At 42.4% G+C, this 17,997-nt stretch overlaps 2 protein-coding genes across 9 annotated transcripts in view; both read left to right on the top strand.

Moving 5' to 3' along the window:
* The first annotated feature begins 1,342 nt into the window (after positions 1-1,342).
* FN3K (fructosamine 3 kinase) lies at positions 1,343-9,068 on the top strand. Its single transcript, XM_035107963.3, has 6 exons — positions 1,343-1,605; positions 2,490-2,650; positions 3,471-3,562; positions 4,408-4,490; positions 4,907-5,029; positions 6,377-9,068. The coding sequence occupies exons 1-6, from the start codon at positions 1,465-1,467 to the stop codon at positions 6,713-6,715; spliced, it is 939 nt and encodes a 312-aa protein (XP_034963854.1). The 5' UTR covers positions 1,343-1,464; the 3' UTR covers positions 6,716-9,068.
* A 1,127-nt stretch (positions 9,069-10,195) lies between these two features.
* The window catches only part of TBCD (tubulin folding cofactor D), a 129,278-nt gene continuing 121,476 nt past the window's right edge, over positions 10,196-17,997 (top strand). Inside the window, exons 1-5 of one of the 8 annotated variants that reach the window (XM_088661647.1) lie at positions 10,196-10,308; positions 11,273-11,489; positions 14,341-14,391; positions 14,632-14,761; positions 15,955-16,052. In XM_088661647.1, coding sequence (XP_088517773.1) covers positions 15,960-16,052 — 93 coding nt within the window. In that variant the 5' untranslated portion in view covers positions 10,196-10,308; positions 11,273-11,489; positions 14,341-14,391; positions 14,632-14,761; positions 15,955-15,959. Of the gene's footprint in view, positions 10,414-11,272; positions 11,490-14,340; positions 14,392-14,631; positions 14,762-15,954; positions 16,053-17,997 lie in introns of all 8 variants that reach the window. The other 7 variants (XM_088661648.1, XM_035104647.3, XM_088661646.1 and 4 more) reach the window with 7 other exon arrangements.

Here is a 17,997-nt window from a genome sequence, read left to right on the forward strand (position 1 = left end):
AGTCGAAACAAAATTAAAAAAATCCTCCCAGTAGCACCTTAGAGACCAACTAAGTTTGTCATCGGTATGAGCTTTTGTGTGCAAGAAGTGTGCATGCACACGAAAGCTCGTACCAATGACAAACTTAGTTGGTCTCTAAGGTGCTACTAGAAGGAATTTTTTAAAAATTTTGTTACAGATACACTGTTCCTGAGAACAGCTGTTATTCGTTCCTATGAGAGGAAAGTCCAACACTGCACCTGGGGGCAATGGTTCAGTGGCACAGTGCCAGATTGCTGACGCAGGCAGAAATTCCACTGGAAGGGCAACACCGATTGCTTTTCCTTCTGAAGGAAGTTTTGGGCTTGTAGGGCGAGTGGGCAAGTTATGTTTCTGATGCCCCCTCCCAAATCAAGTACTTGGTTTGGGAGAGAAAGCTGCAATGGAGAAGGTTGGGTGTTTTTTCTCACTGAGCACAGCTTCTGGTTTTCCTTACTCCTCATAACCTGGAGGCCATGTTTGCTTGTGGGGAAATGGGGTTGGGGGGCAGCAGAGCCCACAATAGATGAAAGCTGGAGAAAGGAGGCAGGTAGTTTATGTTGGAGTTCATGGCACAGCAGCAACTAAGATATGCTGCACCAAATATGCTAACAAAACCATCGTCATGCCTAGATGTATTTGCTCGAGTGTGAACACTCAGCAGCCCACACTCCTACTTGCATTTTCATAACGTGAGCCTGGAATACATGACTTGCGATCGAATGGTGCTGATAAATGGGGGCAGGAAGCAGAAGAGAGCCATTTTAGGTTTGCAGCCAGAATAACCAAAATAAGAGTTTGGGAAATTATAGATGGAGCAGGAAATGCAAAAGCCGATTTTTGCGTTGCTTACAAAAACAGCTTTGTAATGTCGCTGTATCCCACCCAGTCTAATTCTCTCTGATTTTTTTCTAATGTCCTTTTTATCCCATCCCGTTGCTGTAATCCCCATCCGCAGTCTGTAAAATGTGGTTCGATGAGTTAAAATTGAGGCGTGCTCCATCTAGTGGTTTGTTTTTTAAAATGCTATCTCTCTAGTGCCCATGTAAGCATAAGGGGGTGGGGGCGGAGTGCGCGGGGAGTCAGTCCAAAGCGAGGGGGGGGGGAATCAGGCTGACGAACTACAAATACCAGAAGCTTTCCGGGCAGTGTCGGAAGGCCTCGGGAAGTAGGCCGGCCGACCCCGTTGGATTGCAGCAAATTTAATGTTTCTTAATTTGCTTTATTGCATGGGGTTACCCCCTGTAGACGAGAACAGCATTTGCAGAATAATACTGTATCCCCGAATTTCTCTGCCCGCTTATTCATTGTGCACCCCCCCCCTCCGCCCGCCCCGCTTGCTTCGCGTCAGCTCCGCTTGCCTTTTGCCGCAAAGGCTGATGAGACCCCGCATAAGGCTGCGGGCGGAGGAGGGCGCGCAGGAGCCGCGGCCAGTATTTAAGAACCATGGAAAAACTGCTGAAATCCGAACTGAAAACCACCGTGCTGAAGGCATTTGGGAGCTCGGGAGGAGGGTGGATAAGTCAAGGGCAGAGCTATGAAACCGACCAAGGGCGAGTGTTCGTTAAAATCAACAACAAGCCTCAGGTTTACGGCGATATTGATAGAGCTCCCTAAATACTAATATCTGGCTGCAGTTGGGGATGAGGGGAGACGGGGAGGGGGGCGTAACTTGGCAGCAGACGGTGATTGGCTAGTTGAAAGCTTCTCGAATGTTGGGGTGGGCGAGGGCGAATTCTGGGGAGGGGTCTGCAGTATTCCAATCTGCGCCACGATCAAACTCCTTCCAAAGTACGGTAGTTTCGAAAGACCTCTTGACTGTACAGGGGGCGCGATAGGTTTTCTATAGCTGGATCATCGAGTGTGATCTTTAGAAGATATGTATATAGCTATGCAGTGATTTTAATGGGTGTGTATGTCTGAAATAAGAATCCAATTGGGGCACCTCCTGTCCCAAACGTCAAAGCACTTGCCGTAACCCCCCCCTCCCTTTATTTTTTGCCTCCAGAAATTCGGAGCCAAAGCGAAATACTGTGATGGAAGCAATTAGATGAAATGTTGTAATCTGCATGCCTGTATGGTGGTGGATACCAGCCTCGGTTCTTTCCAAGCATTTTTCCCGGTGCGAATTTTGATGTGGGAAATCAAGCAGAAGAAAATAAGTAGATTCGTTTGTACAAAGTGAAAAGCACCTCCTGTATTGTGCTGATTTCCCCAGATCTATTCAAAGAGAATGTTCAGGCCAACGTTATGCTGATCAACCAAATTAATTCAAACTGCGGCAAATGTTATCTCACTTTGTACACAAGACTTAATAATTTTCTCATTGGCCTACTTTCCCCGTGTACATTTGCGTGTGTGATATATATTTCTTGGGGTAGGACAAGCCACAAATCTAAATAACTGATGCACACACAGTCCTAATGCACAGCCAAATAAATGTTTTCAGTAACGTTCTTCTTTCTGACCAGGCTAGGACAATGTTTGAAGGTGAAATGGCAAGCTTAATAGCTATTCAGCAAACCAACACTCTGCGGGTTCCCCAGCCCATTAAAGTGATAGATCTTCCAGGAGGTGGAGCTGCATTTGCCATGGAGTACCTAAAAATGAAGAGTCTTGGCAGTAAGACAGTGTCACACGGCTGTCCCCTAGTTAAAATATTGCCCACTTGGATTTATAGTTATGCTCTGTTGTCTCTCAGTTCTGAAAAGTGTCTGTTTTACTGTCTTTAAATAACATGTCTCTGGAAGTGAATTTAAGGGAATTAACAAGCGCACATCCACATCGCGTTATGGGATGCCTTCAGTGAAGTTATGCCAGCGGGGGACTTCTCTCTTCACTTGCTTCAGCAACATGTATGCTGTATCTTGACAATTATATGCATCTGTCAGAAGTCTGAGAATGTCCATACTATGTTATCTGTCTTGTATGGAATGTTTTGGCTAGATTGGCCGCCTGAAGTTTACTGGGCCAACTGCTAGCATTCAGACTTCACAGGACTTTAAAAGAAAAAAAATCTATAAAATGTTAAAATTTGATCTTGCTATTTGGTCTTGACTGAAGTGCGGATACAGTTATCCAAAGGCCAGCGATGCACAAGCCATAGCTACATAAGGCTTTTCTCACTCAGAAGTTTGCAGCCCTTCCACTTTGGCAGTTCAGCTCAAAATTAAAAGTAGATGTAGCACCTAAAACAAAATTAATGCCTTTCCCATAAGGTTTTGGCTTGCAAAGTGCCATGCAAAGACACTCCAGGTTCTGTTGTTTAGAGAAAGTGATGCTTTAGCTGAGATTCCTGCATTGCAGGTGGTTGGACTAGAATGACTCTTGGGGTTCCTGCCAACTCTTTGATTCTATACGTTGGTGTGAATTGTTTGGTTTGCATATAAAATCAAGCTGGTTTTGAAATTTCCTGATACATAATATTGGGATATGTTTCTTTGTTCTTCTAGATATTCTGCGAAACTTGGAGAACAAGTTGCAGATCTTCACCTTTACAACCAAAAACTTGGAGAAAAAAGAAAGAAAGAAGAAAACACAGTTGGTAGAGTATAGTTTCTATGCACCAACATAACTTTGTAATAGAATTATTACAAAAGAATTTCAGAAACAACTTGAAATAGAAGTTGCTGAATTACAACTTATCACTAAACTGAAAACTATGGAGAGACCTGGTCTTAATAGAGATATTGGATTCCTGTCTCATTACGTATGCTAATCATCTCCTGCATACTATCCCTTGCTTTTTCCTGTAGGACAAATTGCAGTCGTTAACAGTTGTCCACAGGTTTACCATACCCATCGAGTCAATCACCCATCTCCTACTGCCCTCCTGAGAAAAACCCCACCCCATCCTCCCTCTATATATAAGGGTCTGGTGACTTCTCAGTGTATTTGAAGAAGTGTGCATGCACACGAAAGCTTATACACAGAACAAACTTAGTTGGTCTCTAAGGTGCTTCTGGACAATTTTTTATTTTTTATATATATTTCAACTGCGTCAGACCTGCACCTACCGGAATTTGTAATAGTAGTTCCTACTTTGGTTGGTGACATCCTTGATCCAGAGAAAGTTAGTTGTTGCACTTAAGTGCTTCTTAAATTAGCAGGACTTGCACACAGCTGTTTTTCACCCTGGATGAAAAGTGAGGTGTTAGTTAGTTACCACGGTGTTAAGAGCAATTTGAACAGCATGCAGCTAGGGATAGTGGTACAAATAATTTGCTGCTTAGTTTAAGGTTTTATCACGTACAGTACTACAATGTCAAAAACACTTCTGCAGATATAACAATGATGCAAAAAGTAGCCACTTTCTGCATCAAGAGGGATTGGCTGCTGTTACTATTTTGCACCCTTGCTTTGATTAGTTTTGTTGTTGTTGTTGATCAGGGAAAGGTGCAGGCCAGACAAAACCTCATCATGTGGATAAGTTTGGATTCGACATTGTCACCTGTTGTGGCTATATAGCTCAGGTAAGCTACTCCTTTTATTTCTTACAAAGAAAGAGAAGTTGGAAGGGGCCCTTAAAGACATCTAGATCAGGGGTCAGCAAACTTTTTCAGCAGGAAGCCGGTCCACTGTCCCTCAGACCTTGTGAGGGGCCGAACTATTTGGGGGGGGAACGAATTCCTATGCCCCACCAATAACCCAGAGATGCATTTTAAATAAAAGCACACATTCTACTCATGTAAAAACACCAGGCAGGCCCCACAATTAACCCAGAGATGCATTTTAAATAAAAGCACACATTCTACTCATGTAAAAACACCAGGCAGGCCCCACAAATAACCCAGAGATGCATTTTAAATAAAAAGGGCACAATCTACTCATGTAAAAACATGCTGATTTCCGGACCGTCCATGGGCCAGATCATATTTTTGCTTTGTAGGTGAATGAATGGCAAAGTGACTGGCCCACTTTCTTCATTCGTCACCGTCTCCAAGCCCAAATGGATTTGATTGAGAGAGATTACGGAGACAGAGAAGCAAGGGAATTGTGGTCTCGGTTAAAGGTAGGTGAGAGATGCTAGACTGCCGCAATATGAGAGAGAGAGGGGGGGGGAGGGAGGGAGGGAGGGGGAGAGAGAGAGAGAGAGAGAAGGCACTGAGGCTAAGATGGAACTTGCCACCTCACTCTGACAGAATTTTACTATAGACCTGAGGTTCCCTTCCTATCCACCCTGCTTTCTCAAGCAAGTGCCCAATCTATACATTTGCACTTTAGTTTGTCTGCTGCTCCCCATCAAGGATGGTATTATTCAGTTCCATTTGTGGGATCAGGAACTTTTGGAGCTTGACTAGCATGCCAGTGGGGTTTGGTTTATTTAAATCTTGGACCATCTTTCAAGTAGATACAAGCCAGTCTTGAGCCCAGTTTCTCAGAAGGATGGACGTAAACTTTGCTGGACTTAAAACCCACGATCTCCGTTGGGTTCCTCTACCTCAAACCCCTGTTCCCTGGCATTTTCATAATTTAGAATTGCATTCACATGACTGTATGAACTTTTATTGTACCGTATTTGTGTAGCTCAAATGAACTACAACCCTGTTTCCAAATTTGTTGTAATAGAAGAATGAGTAGGGGGCTGGTTTATTTAAATGTATTTCTTGCTCATTCCATTAGGGAGGCTAGCAAAAAATGCATTGATATTTGCTCCCCATTTTCACTAGTACTGTAGTTAGAATTCAATGGATTTTCCATTGTTTTGTTTAGTCGTGTCCTACTCCTCGCGACCCCATGGACCAGTTTTAATTTCTTTCATTGAGCAAGCATAAAGACCTTACGGTGTCTTTGCAATATTTGTTGTATATTTGTATATAAAACAAATATAACAATACACCATAAGGTCTTTATGCTTGCTCAATGAAAGCAGAGCATTTTGGAAGCAAATAGGCACTCCTACAGGATGCAGGAAAACCGATGATCTAGTAGTGGATTCTCGAGACGGATTTCTTGGCCCACTGCAGGCTCCCTCTCAGCTGCTTCTAATTCAGCTAAAAGCAGAGCTGTTGACCTCCTTCTGATTCTAAATTCTTACGCCACATTTTTCCACCACTGCCCCTAGCTCTGATCAGTGTCACATTCCAAAGTCAGGTGATAGATTCCCAATTCATCAAGAAAAAATGTCCCGGTTATTACCCGTTAGTTCATTAGGCAAATCATGTTATTCAGAACGGCAAATCTCATAGTACATAAAATGTAAAAATTATGATAAAAGCAAATAAAAAGACACAATATTCAATACTTCATATATATTCTGATTTGTATGTTTTGAAGCCTTATATTTTTCTTATTAAGCAATATTCTACCTCTTTTCTTTAGACAGTTTTAAAGGTTTTTTGTTTATGCTTTTTTACAGCCAAAGATTCCAGAGATGTTTTGTGACCTGGAGATAATTCCTGCACTCCTACATGGGGACCTGTGGGCTAGAAATGTAGCTGAAGATGACTCCGGTCCAATTCTTTTTGACCCTGCTTGTTTCTATGGTCATTCAGAATTTGAACTTGCAATTTCTATGATGTTTGGTGGGTTTAGCAGTTCTTTCTTCTCTGCTTACCACAGCAAAATCCCCAAAGCTTCAGGCTTTGAAAAGCGCAACAAACTTTACCAGCTATTTAACTATATTAACCACTGGAACCATTTTGGAACAGGATACCGGGGGCCTACTCTTAATGTTATGCGAAAGCTTTTAAAGTAACCCTCAAACATGGTCATCCTGAGTAAGTGATCTCCTGTTTGATGTTAGAACAACATCAGCTGCAATGTTTTAAAGAGGATGGGAAGTCACCTGAAAGTTACAAAAGGCAAGAGCTAAGGTGACATTTGTACACATTTAATTCCTCACAAAATGCTTGCAGTGGTTTTGTATTTTTTGCAGTCTCTTAATTGTCAACCAGCATATTAATGGCTACTTTGATAAGGTAGGAAAACTGCGTGCAGTTTGTTGTTCCAGGGAGCGAACTCTGTAGCAAAACGTACAAGCAGGATAAATGAGAGTTCCAGAAGAGTAGATTTCAAAAACAGTATTTGCAAAAATGCAGTGGAGAAGATCCATTCTCTGTGCCAGTGGATGTGATGTTATTCTCCTCCCTCTCCTCCCACCTGTATTCCTTACTCTACTCAGGAGGATCCCCCAACTTTATTTTGTGGGGTTACAGGGGCAGAAGGGCGGGGGAGGGGAGAATGATGGAGTCATTCCGTTTGCACAAATGGAAGACGGTTGGGCAAGTGGGATGTCACAACTGGATATCAACAAGGACTGCAAACCTGAGAGCCCATGTAAACATGTACATCAGCTTCTGTGGATGTAATGACTCCCTCGCTCAAACAGATTAAAATACATAACAACATTAATAATAATAATTAATAAGTAGGAGCCAGCATGGTGTAGTGGTTAAGAGCAGTGGACTTGTAATCTGGTGAACCGGGTTCGCTTCCATGTTCCTCCACATGCAGCTGCTGGGTGACCTTGGGCTACTCACACTTCTCTGAAGTCTCGTAGCCTCAATCACCTCACAGAGTGTTTGTTGTGGGGGAGGAAGGGAAAGGAGATTGTTAGCCACTTTGAGACTCCTTAAGGTGAGTGAAAGGCAGGATATCAAGTCCAAACTCTTCTCCTTCCCTGCCCATCTGGCAGGGCCTCCCCAGCCACTCTGGGTGGCTTCCAACAGTTTATTAAAAATACAATGAAACATCAAACATTAAATACTGCCCTAAACAGGGCTGCCTTCGTATGTCTTCTAAAAGTCAGATAGTTGTTTATTTCCTTGACATCTGGTGGGAGAGTGTTCCACAGGATGGGCGCCACTACCGAGAAGGCCCTTGGTACATTCATGATTAAAATAGACAATAAAACAAATAATTAAACAGAAAACAGTTAAAACAATAAACAGTTAAAACAATAATTAAAGGGAATCCTTGCCTAAACAGGTGTGTTTTCAGGAGCCAGCAGATCCCAACACTGATTTATAGGCAAGCCAAAGCTTCAGTGGTAGGATTCCTGTATCCCAGCCAATAAAGCACTGCAGTCGTGGTCCTAGCATAATTTCTTTTTCCTTTTTAAAAACCAATTTAATATGGATAAGGCTGCAGTTTGAGAACAGTGATGGGGAACCTACTGTGGCCTTCCAGAGGGTGCTGAACTACAACTTCCATCATCCTTGATCACTAGCTGTGCTGGCTGGGGCTAATGGGAACTGGAATCCAATATCACCAAACACAGTGGGAGTTACAGCGGTATAAAAAAATGGGATTGCATTACAACTTCGCGGATAAACTCATAAATGTTAAAAGGATTGGGTCAATAAATTGCATTCCTTACATATAGGTAACTGCAAGTGACTGAAACATGATAGAAGTATTTTGTTATTTTGTTTTAGTGTTAGGGTTGTCTGTCCTGGTTATTGTACATAATGAAATAATAAAGAAAGTAAGTGAGTACAGGCATACCTCAGAGATACGGTATTGCTGGTTCGGTTCCAGCCCACCACAATAAAGCGAATATTGCAATAAAGTGAGTCGCTTTTTTTGTTTCCCAGTGAAAGTTACCTTTTCACTATAGTGTAGTCTACTGACCCAGTCGTTGTCCCCCACCCCGTGGCTGCATGGGTGGGAGGGGAGAAACCCGGTTCCAGTCCTAGCCAGCTCCATTTTCGTGCCCAGAAGAGGGCGTTTGCCTCCTCATCCTTGTAAAGAGCAATACTGTATCTGCGAAGTGCAATAAAGTGAGGTATGCCTGTACTGAAATAAATATTAGGTATTTCTTGTTTGGCATGCTTTACCCATGTTGTGCATTTTCATAGTGCAGGACATGTAGCATGTAGAATTTTAAAGTATTTTTTTCAATTTTGTGATATTGTGAGAATCCTCATTCTGGGCTAAATGGAATGTTTGAGCAATCCTCATTTATGATAGGAAAGTGGAAATTAAAGCTGCCAAGTGATCAAAGGCTTAGCAAGCTCACTTTTTAAGTATACAGAATTTGAATGAAAATTGCTGTGCTACACTTACTATGTATGTAATATGCAATCCAAATAAAATGTTGTCATTGCACACAGAATTTGTAACTATAATTGCCATCAACAAATAAGGGAGTATTGGGTTCAACATAGTTGTGAGACTGGAAAAATAATGATGAGCATGTTTCCCCTCACCATTGACAATTGCAGACTGCAACCAAACCATCCTTTCTCCAGCCATGAAGTCCACTTTATGGGTGATCTCAAGCCAAGCAACATATCTATCACTCAGGGTTCTTCTCTGGATGAAAAGGGGTGGGGGAAGGGAATGATGCATATCGTCCTGAGTTTATTGGAGGATAACCAGGATTTTAAAAAATACCTGCAGGACAACTGATGGCAGTATGGTTTATGTTAGTTAAGCACTGTAAAGATCCAAAAGGAGTTACAATTGAGTACCACAAAATGTGATTCTTAGCATTGGTAATGATGCAAACGACCAGGGTCCTTAGAGAACAAGTAAATAGATATTTTTGTCCAGATATGGCATGATTTTATTAGATTTGGAAAAAAGGACATAACAGACACACCAATCCAATGCAGGGTTTTTTGTTACTGAAACAATCACACCTGTCCAAACACTGATTTCTTTTTCCCACGGGGCATTGTGATTTCGATGGACTGGAAGACCGAGGCTATTTTCAGATCAGTGATACATGCTTATGACTGGCAGTTTTTTTTCCCCTTAGCTGCAAAAGTCATGCAATCATCATCATCAACAACAACAACAAAAGACAATGTCGTTCTACTGCAGGGTCTTCGTTTCCTGCACCCCAACAGTGCTTCCAGTCCGGCACATTTATATCCCGCACATCTGTTTTTAAAACTCCCAGGGCGGCTCACGCACCTTTTATGCTTTTTACAGACATATTTATTATTATTATTATTATTATTATTATTATTATTATTATTATTATTATTATTATTATTATTATTATTATTTCGCTCTAGCATACAAGGAAACGCCTCCTGCACAGCCCAGGGCAAGCAGCTCTTCTTCGCCTTGGCGTTTAGAGAAAGACTTTCCCGCGATGTGGCTCCACCAGAAAAACCACACCTACATCCCGTCCCTGCCACAAAAAGAAAAAACATACGCAGCCGCTTTCCTCCTTCCCAGCCAATCCCCTTTCCCCTTCCTCGCCCTCCCTGCCGCTGCTGCCGGGCTCCTCCCCTTCTCGCAGCCCGGGCGCGGACGTCTGCCGAGCACTTTTGTCCCGCGCGAGGAGCCGTACCTGGAGAGGCCTCTTCTGAGCGCAGGCGCCAACGACAAAAGGTAAACCCTGCAAGTGGCGAGCTGTTGTGGGACTCGCCGTGGGGAGAGGCGTTGAGCTTGGATCGGGGCTTTCCGTGGTTCGCAGGGAGGCAGGGAGAGGCGAGGGTAGGGAGAGGGCCTTCGGGGCGAAATGGGGAGTCTTCTTTGGAAACGGGAATGAGGTCGCCCAGGGGGTGTGTTGGACGCCAGGCCCCGGTGAGGGGCGCGGCTCTGCTGCATCTGTTAAAAAACCGCCCTCAGCTTCAGCCTTGCACCTCAATTAAGGCGGCAAAAGGCGGAATTCTCATGCTTTTGAGTTCGTGCGAAATGCTTTCCCTCGCCTCGGCCCTGAAAAACGAATGCACAGTATTAAAACTCAGTATGGCAACAAAAGCCCTGGTAATACACCGGGGGTTAAAGGGAAGGATTCCAGGTTCAGGGGTGTAGCTTTCCCGCTGGGCTTGAACGTAAGCAGCTTCAATCGCTATACATTTTTATTTGCAAAGGGACAGTGCATTCCCGAGCAATCCTCATGGCATGCATACGGCTATACTGCATCAAGGCCTTATTTATATTTTTAAAACGGAACTAACCTTTCCATCCCTGTCAGAATAGAAACGTATCCTCTGGAAGCGGATAGGATTTTGAAGAGATGGGAGAAGGGGCTCTTGTTAAATCGCATGTGGAACATGAGATGTATATAGCACTGTCCTGTTATTTTTCTATGGGGAAAGAACGGACACTGGCCAGCACAGATTTAAGTCCACTGAAAATAATTGAACTTAAGTGCAATTCTCTTATGTGCACTTGGGTTTCTGCCATCGTGCAGGGCAAATTTGCAGTGTAGTTGTACACAAATCTACTCGGAAGAATTCCCCATTGAATTCAATGGGTCTTGCTTTCAGGAACCTTAGTATAGGGTTGTAACCTTACTTGTGAAATTTAACTGTAATGGTAAATACTGGTTTGCTGTGTCTTTACCTAGAGAAGAATTTGTCACGAGCTGAAGATGGTTTTAAATGAGATGAACGGAGATGGGTCTGAGCAAGAGGATACCAGATGCCTGGAGCCTGATGTCATTGCCAAGGGAAATATACTTGAGACCTTTTCAGAGAGTAAGGAGATACAGGAGTTGATTAATTCTCTCAGATCAGTGCATGAAGACCTATCATCGAGAGAAACAGTGCTTGAAAAATTTAAAGGTATGAGCTCTCCCTTTTAGTATGTACAACTGATGATTGGGATGTTGTCATCAGATCCTACTAAGTGTAATGATTTAAGCATGTGAATTGTGAACTAAGACGACTCTTGTTCACCTTATCCATTAACTCTATAGGCCTACAATCCTCAACACACTAGAGAGTAAGTCCCACTGGATATAATGGAAGTGAGTAAAAGATTGATCAGGATTGCCTTGTAGGTGGCCATAGGAAAGCAATAGCAATTTACAATAATGCTTACAGTAATGCTTTTTTGAAAATTTTCAAGTTTTGATAATATTCTCCAAATGTTAATCTCTTTATTGCTGAAATAAATTGCTGAAGTGGACTGGTTACTCTCTAAAAATGCCTTTGTTACCATTCCCTCTGAGCTAAAACCACAAAGGAAAGTTAGGATACAAGCTTCTATGATTATGCTACAGACATGGTTGCAATAAAGCATTTTTGACTGGTCTCGTGGTCTGTTATAGAATATTCCAGATAATTCTCTCCTATAACTCTCCAACAGTTGCATTTGGTAGTTCAACATTACTGAATAATAGAACATTTAAAATGACTTACTGACCTGTTTCACATGTCACACTGAGCCAAATCATGGCATAGTGCAAATGTGCAAACACTTGGAGAAGAGATCCCAGCCCCTTCTCTTCCACCCAGTTTTGTTGATGTGCTGACCTGTGCCATGGTTTGGTTTAGCATGTCATTCAGATCCAGACTAGTGGTTTAGCTCTTGCCATAGGTTTTATCCAAGAATGAATGCAGGTTCAGATGGCTTAGCTCAACATTGCGCAGTAGCAAAGTGGCTGGGTTCTCCTGTCCAGGAGATCACACACTCCTGTGTTCACATTAAACCATGGTGTGACGTGCAAACTAGTCCATTGTGGAACAGTGAAGCAATAATAACATTAGAGCAAAGTGGCCAAATGGGGTTGTTAAATTTCTACAAAAAATGAATATCCTCTAGCACAGTAGTGGGGAACTTCCATCCCGTGGGCCTAATTAGTCCTCTGATTTTGGCTTGTGGGCCATATTGGCAAATCACATCCACCTGGTAGTCACTCAGTGTCAAATGATGTCAGGTGCTGTGATCTGTTAAATCCAATTCAAGCACTTAGTTGGAGGTAAGCCTCTGCTCCCACCTTGTACTCTCAAGGAACAAGCACATGAGGAACAAGCTCTAGTATTGGAGATAAGCCTGTGCCTGTTCTTGCAGCCTGAATTTAGTGTTGCCTGATGTCAGGTGAATGGATCCCCCCCAAATGTCTCAGAAGTAGCACCTTGGAGAGTGGGCCACTTCTGGATCCAGTCCTCTGCTGAATCTAGTTCCTCACCCCTGCTATACCAATAACACCTTTAGAAGGTTCAAAAGAGCATTTCACCAATATTATTATTTATTCATAGATCAAGAGCAGGATACAGTCAGAAAATGTATCTTTTTAGGCATTTTGGTGTAAGTTACTGTTTTGATTATTAGGGTTTTCCAAATATTTAGTTGGCCTTGGACTGCCACCTAGTGATGATTCAGTGTAGCATCATTGAAGTGCATGTATTATGAATGAATGAATGAACACAAACTCCTTTACAGGAGCTTAAAAACATTTCTATTTACCCAGGGCATTTGGTTGCTGAAGGATACTGGCCATGGCAACTTTGAAATTAGTAACTGTGGGGGAATATAATTGATTTTAAACATTTCTAGATAGCTTTTAAATTGTTTTGAAATGTTTTGAATATGTTGTTATTTTAAATAGTACAGTGATACCTCGGTTTAAGAACAGTCTGGTTTAAGAACAATTTGGTTTACAAACTCTGCAAAACCACTGTGTTATTTTAACTTTTTGATGTTTGCCAAACTGGACTCCTTTAGAAAAGAGGGAAGGGATAGAATGCAATAAATAATAATAAATGTTGACAAAAACTAATTTTGTCTAATATAAAGATGGAGCATATATGGAGAAAATATAAACTGCCGTATAGTGAGTCAGACTATTGATCCATCTAGCTTAATATTGTCTGCACTGACAAGCAATAGCTTTCCATGGTTTCAGGGAGGGAGTCTCTCTCAGCCCTACCTGGAGATGCAGGGGATTGAATTTGGGACATTCTGCATGCACTAAGCCAAAGATGAATGATAAGAATGGTAGGCTTTGCCATCTGAGTGTGAAATAAGAGAGTAGAAGTAATAATAATAATATTATTCTGGTTTCCCCAGCCACTCTGGGCGGCTTCCAACAAAATATTAAAATACAGTAGTCCATCAAACATTAAAAGCTTCCCTAAACAGGGCTGCCTTCAGATGTCTTCTAAAAGTCTGTAGTTGTTGTTCTCTTTGACATCTGGTGGGAGGGCATTCCACAGGGTGGGTGCCACTACCGAGAAGGCCCTCTGCCTGGTATAGACTGATAGACTGCCTGAAGTATAGACTGATGAGCCAGTGAGAGGAGCATTTGCTCTGGGGACATAGCACTGGCTAATTTATGAGAGTGACTCCAGATCCCTGTTGGAGCAAAATTATTTCTTAGTAGTTGGGAAGCTTAGGGAGAGGAATAAGGGGTGGAAAGGTCTAGTATGCGCTGTCATATCAGTTCCCATGGTAAGAGACTTTTAAGGGATTCACAAGAGGACATAAATCATTTGATTTAATCATATATTTCCACTTGCATTTTTAAAAACCAAATGGTACTCCTTTGCTGCTCAGGGTAACTATTGACATGCTATTTTTTAAAGATACAGTACAGTAATTTCAGGCTAGGAATGTTAATGCTGTTTCTTTTTAAAACAACATTTTCAGATTGAATTCAGATTTTCCACTGGATATGCTTTTATCTTTCAGTTATATTGAACAATTATCAGGAACAGCCTCACCTTTTGGATCCACATTTAGGTAAGTTTTGTTGTGCTGTTTTTGAATATTTTGATAGAATCTTAGAATACTGGTCAGCATGGACAACAGGTGAATAATCTTTGCTTTGTTTAAGTATGGGGAGGGGCAGATTCTTTTTTGTGAAAGTGTGTTGGACTTTACCACACTTTTACCAGCAGCTTTACTATATTTAATCTAGCAGGCTTCCCTGAAAAGTGAGAAGCAGACTGGGTTAGTTCTGTGTTATTTCCCAACTCACAGGTTTCTGTCCTGGAAAATGAGAGTTCATCTTGGGGGAGCTTCTGCAAAGATGCATATCTCCTGGGCAATTGAAAGCAGCCTACAGTTCCCTGGGGTGACCTCCTTATTTCTCAGGAAGTGTACCTGTAAAGTAAGAAATAGTGCATTACTCTCTTCTAGGCCTCGTCTGTCCTGCATTTCCTACCTTGCAGGTGCCTCTCCTGGGTTATACAATAGTTAGTCAAAATGGTTTGAGAGTTTGAGGTGCTACAGTTGTTCTTACCTTGCTGACACATGAACTTTGAAATGTCAGGTAAGACATATAGTAATAGTAATGTATAAGGTAAAGGTAAAGGGACCCCTGACCATTAGGTCCAGTCGTGACCGACTCTGGGGTTGCGCGCTCATCTTGCATTATTGGCCGAGGGAGCCGGCGTATAGTTTCCAGGTCATGTGGCCAGCATGACAAAGCCGCTTCTGGCAAACCAGAGCAGCACATGGAAACGCCGTTTACCTTCCCGCTGTAGCGGTTCCTATTTATCTACTTGCATTTTTGACATGCTTTCGAACTGCTAGGTTGGCAGGAGCTGGGACCAAGCAACGGGAGCTCACCCCGTCACAGGGATTCGAACCGCCGACCTTCTGATCAGCAAGCCCTAGGCTCAGTGGTTTAACCACAGCGCCACCTGGGTCCCAATAGTAATGTATACTATATACTTAGTATAGTACTATATACTAAGTATATATTAGCAATGTAGTAATATAGTATATAAATAGTAATGTATACTATATACTATATTACTACATTGCTAATATATACTTAGTATATAGTACTATACTAAGAATTTAGTATATTTAAACTGAAATGAGACAACAGAATATAGTGAGATCATATTTGTCTTTAATGGGAACTACAGTAGTTTCTTTCTGTCCTCTGGCCTTATAAAACCTTACCATTATATTTTACAGAATAGGTCTGCCATATTTGATCAGACTGAAGGATATCTTGAATGTATTTATCGTGATTTAAGGGAGACTGTATTATTATAACTTTGCAAAAGGGAGACAAAAGTTCCAGTGAATGAGTCAGCAGTCTGAGCCAATAACTACAGATCAAGTCTCTGGCAATTCTAGTGCCTTAGTCCCCTTGAAATAGATGAGCCAGGACTAAGGGGAAAAAACCCTTGGCAGCTCCCCAATTATAATGTGTATGTCACTTAATTTCTTACAAATATGTCCCTGAAGTAGTTTTCTGACATTGCTTTTTTTCAGACATGTGTAAAAATAATGAAACAAATTTGCAGACTAATGTCTTTTCTACCATTTTGCCTGTGTTTTCTCTAGAGTCAATGTTGAATTCACTGCTGCTTATTATCCAGGATGAAGCATCTCCCTGTTCTTTAATTCATCTGACCTTTCAATTTCTTTACATCATTTCAAAGGTAACATGTTAGAAATGGGATTCTCCACCCCAGGGGATATGTTTCAGTAAGCTCTAGAAATATTTGGTATTTACTCTGGGTTTGTTAATAGTTAGGGTTCCACTTTCACAGTTTATTATCGGGAAGTCAGTACTTCATGTTTTCTGAACAAATGTTGGTAATAAGAATATTGTTTATAAGCTTGTTGCTTGAAATACTACATACACATAAGTGACTAATTATGAGTTATTACCCAGTTTTTTTGCCTTGTGTATTAGACTGTGAAATACAGAAAGACCAGCTAGTGACTGTGTTGGCACAGGGAAGTGCAAACAGGAAAAGAAAAGAAATGAGACAATGAACAATGGCATGGACATTGGTTGCCATAGTCCTAAAATGGTTCCCTATTCTTTTATGAAAGCAGTTGCTATAAATTCTCAGTACAGCATGACTGATTTGTTAATATCAAATAGTCTTACTATCTTTGTTCTGCTGTAATGGCAGAATGCTAACCACTAATTGTTCTGATTTCCCCCCCCCCCTTGATCTGTATGCCTGACAAAACAAAAAGTAGTGTGAGATTACAGATAATTTTATTTGTTCTCAAGGGCTCTGGGTTTCCAAAAGTCTAGGTTGGGGCCCCACTGGGATTTCCGATGGAGAGAAACTGAATGGCAAGTCCTTGATTGCTACAGTCCTTTTTACCTTTTAGAAAACAAAGTGGTGCAGAGAAGGTGTTGGTTGGAGTTAAGGAGGGAAGAGGTGGTAACAGGATGACTGTGAAATAGTTATGGGGAGTATGTAGGAGCTTGGTAGGTAATCTATATAAATGTAAAAATCGTGAAAGTGAGTGTTCCACTTTTCTCCGTAACCGCTTGACCGATCATCCTGAAATTTTGACACAACGATCCAGGCCACTCCCCGAGCATGGTTGGAAAGGAAAATCCCTCAAACCTCACACCTGGGCAGGTATAAACCTGGTTTCCCACCAAGTGAAACAGCGCCCTCAAGTGGCGTTATTCCCTCAGCTCCTCCTCCTACACCCCTCCCTTCCTGTGAAATCTACGCCCCACCCACAAACCAAATAATGATATCATCAACCAAGCAACTGAAACCACCAAGGCGACCATTATCAGAACCCTAGGCCCTGCCAGGCCCCCAGGCCCCCACTAGGCCCGGGGGGGGGGGGGAAAGAGGGCAAGCGCATGGATTGCAGGCCGCAGCACGGCCTTTGTTTTATGTAGGCTCCTGCCAGGCCCCCACTAGGCCCGAGTGTGTGTGTGTGATAAGCCACAGCAACGCACTTGGGGGCACGGCAAGGGGTTTTTACTTTAAAATTTAGCACCACTACCCCCCAATCCCCCCCCAAATAACCACAAGACAAAAATAAATACCATCCTTCAAAACGTCATGAGATACGCCGGTCACGGAGAGGCGGGTGGGGAACAACAAACAGAATAGATCATGGATCGGGACACGTGGGGGCAGTCACAGGGATTAGCCACAAAAATGCGCCACACCCACAAACCCCGCCTCCGCCACGAGATCCTGTGAAACAGGGGGACTCTGAGTCTCAGGGGGATCTGAAGGGGGCCTATTACCCTCCATTTGACAGACTAACGCACAGCAACGCGTACAGGGCCAGCTAGTACCTAATGAAACTGTGATTTCTTAATGATTGTGAGCTACTGCCATCAACCAGAAATAAGCCAGAATGTTTCGCAATCCAGTTTCTGGAGTTCCAGTAAAGAGAAACATGCAGAGTTACTTGTCTTGTACAAGTGCTGCAACCATCACAGGCTGATATTTTTCTCTTCTTTGGCGATCACTCATATCCGGGTAAGATTGTCTTCCATAAACACGGTTTTAACAATGGGTCTGTAAGTGACTGTGGAGGCCAATTCTGGATCCGCACGTCCTTCCACAGTGGGGACATTGGTTTCTGGGCGGGAGTTGATCACGGTGT

Source organism: Zootoca vivipara, chromosome 2, assembly GCF_965207765.1.
Source record: "Zootoca vivipara chromosome 2, rZooViv2.hap1.1, whole genome shotgun sequence".
NCBI lineage: Eukaryota > Metazoa > Chordata > Lepidosauria > Squamata > Lacertidae > Zootoca > Zootoca vivipara.

What these genes read in the sequence shown, in the direction of transcription:
- FN3K (XM_035107963.3), top strand. Translation starts at nt 1,465, where the DNA reads ATGGAAAAACTGCTGAAATCCGAACTGAAAACCACCGTGCTGAAGGCA. An exon ending in AAATCAACAACAAGCCTCAG is followed by an intron (nt 1,606 to 2,489) that starts GTTTACGGCGAT and finishes CTTTCTGACCAG; the next exon opens with GCTAGGACAATGTTTGAAGG. An exon ending in GAAAGAAGAAAACACAGTTG is followed by an intron (nt 3,563 to 4,407) that starts GTAGAGTATAGT and finishes GTTGTTGATCAG; the next exon opens with GGAAAGGTGCAGGCCAGACA.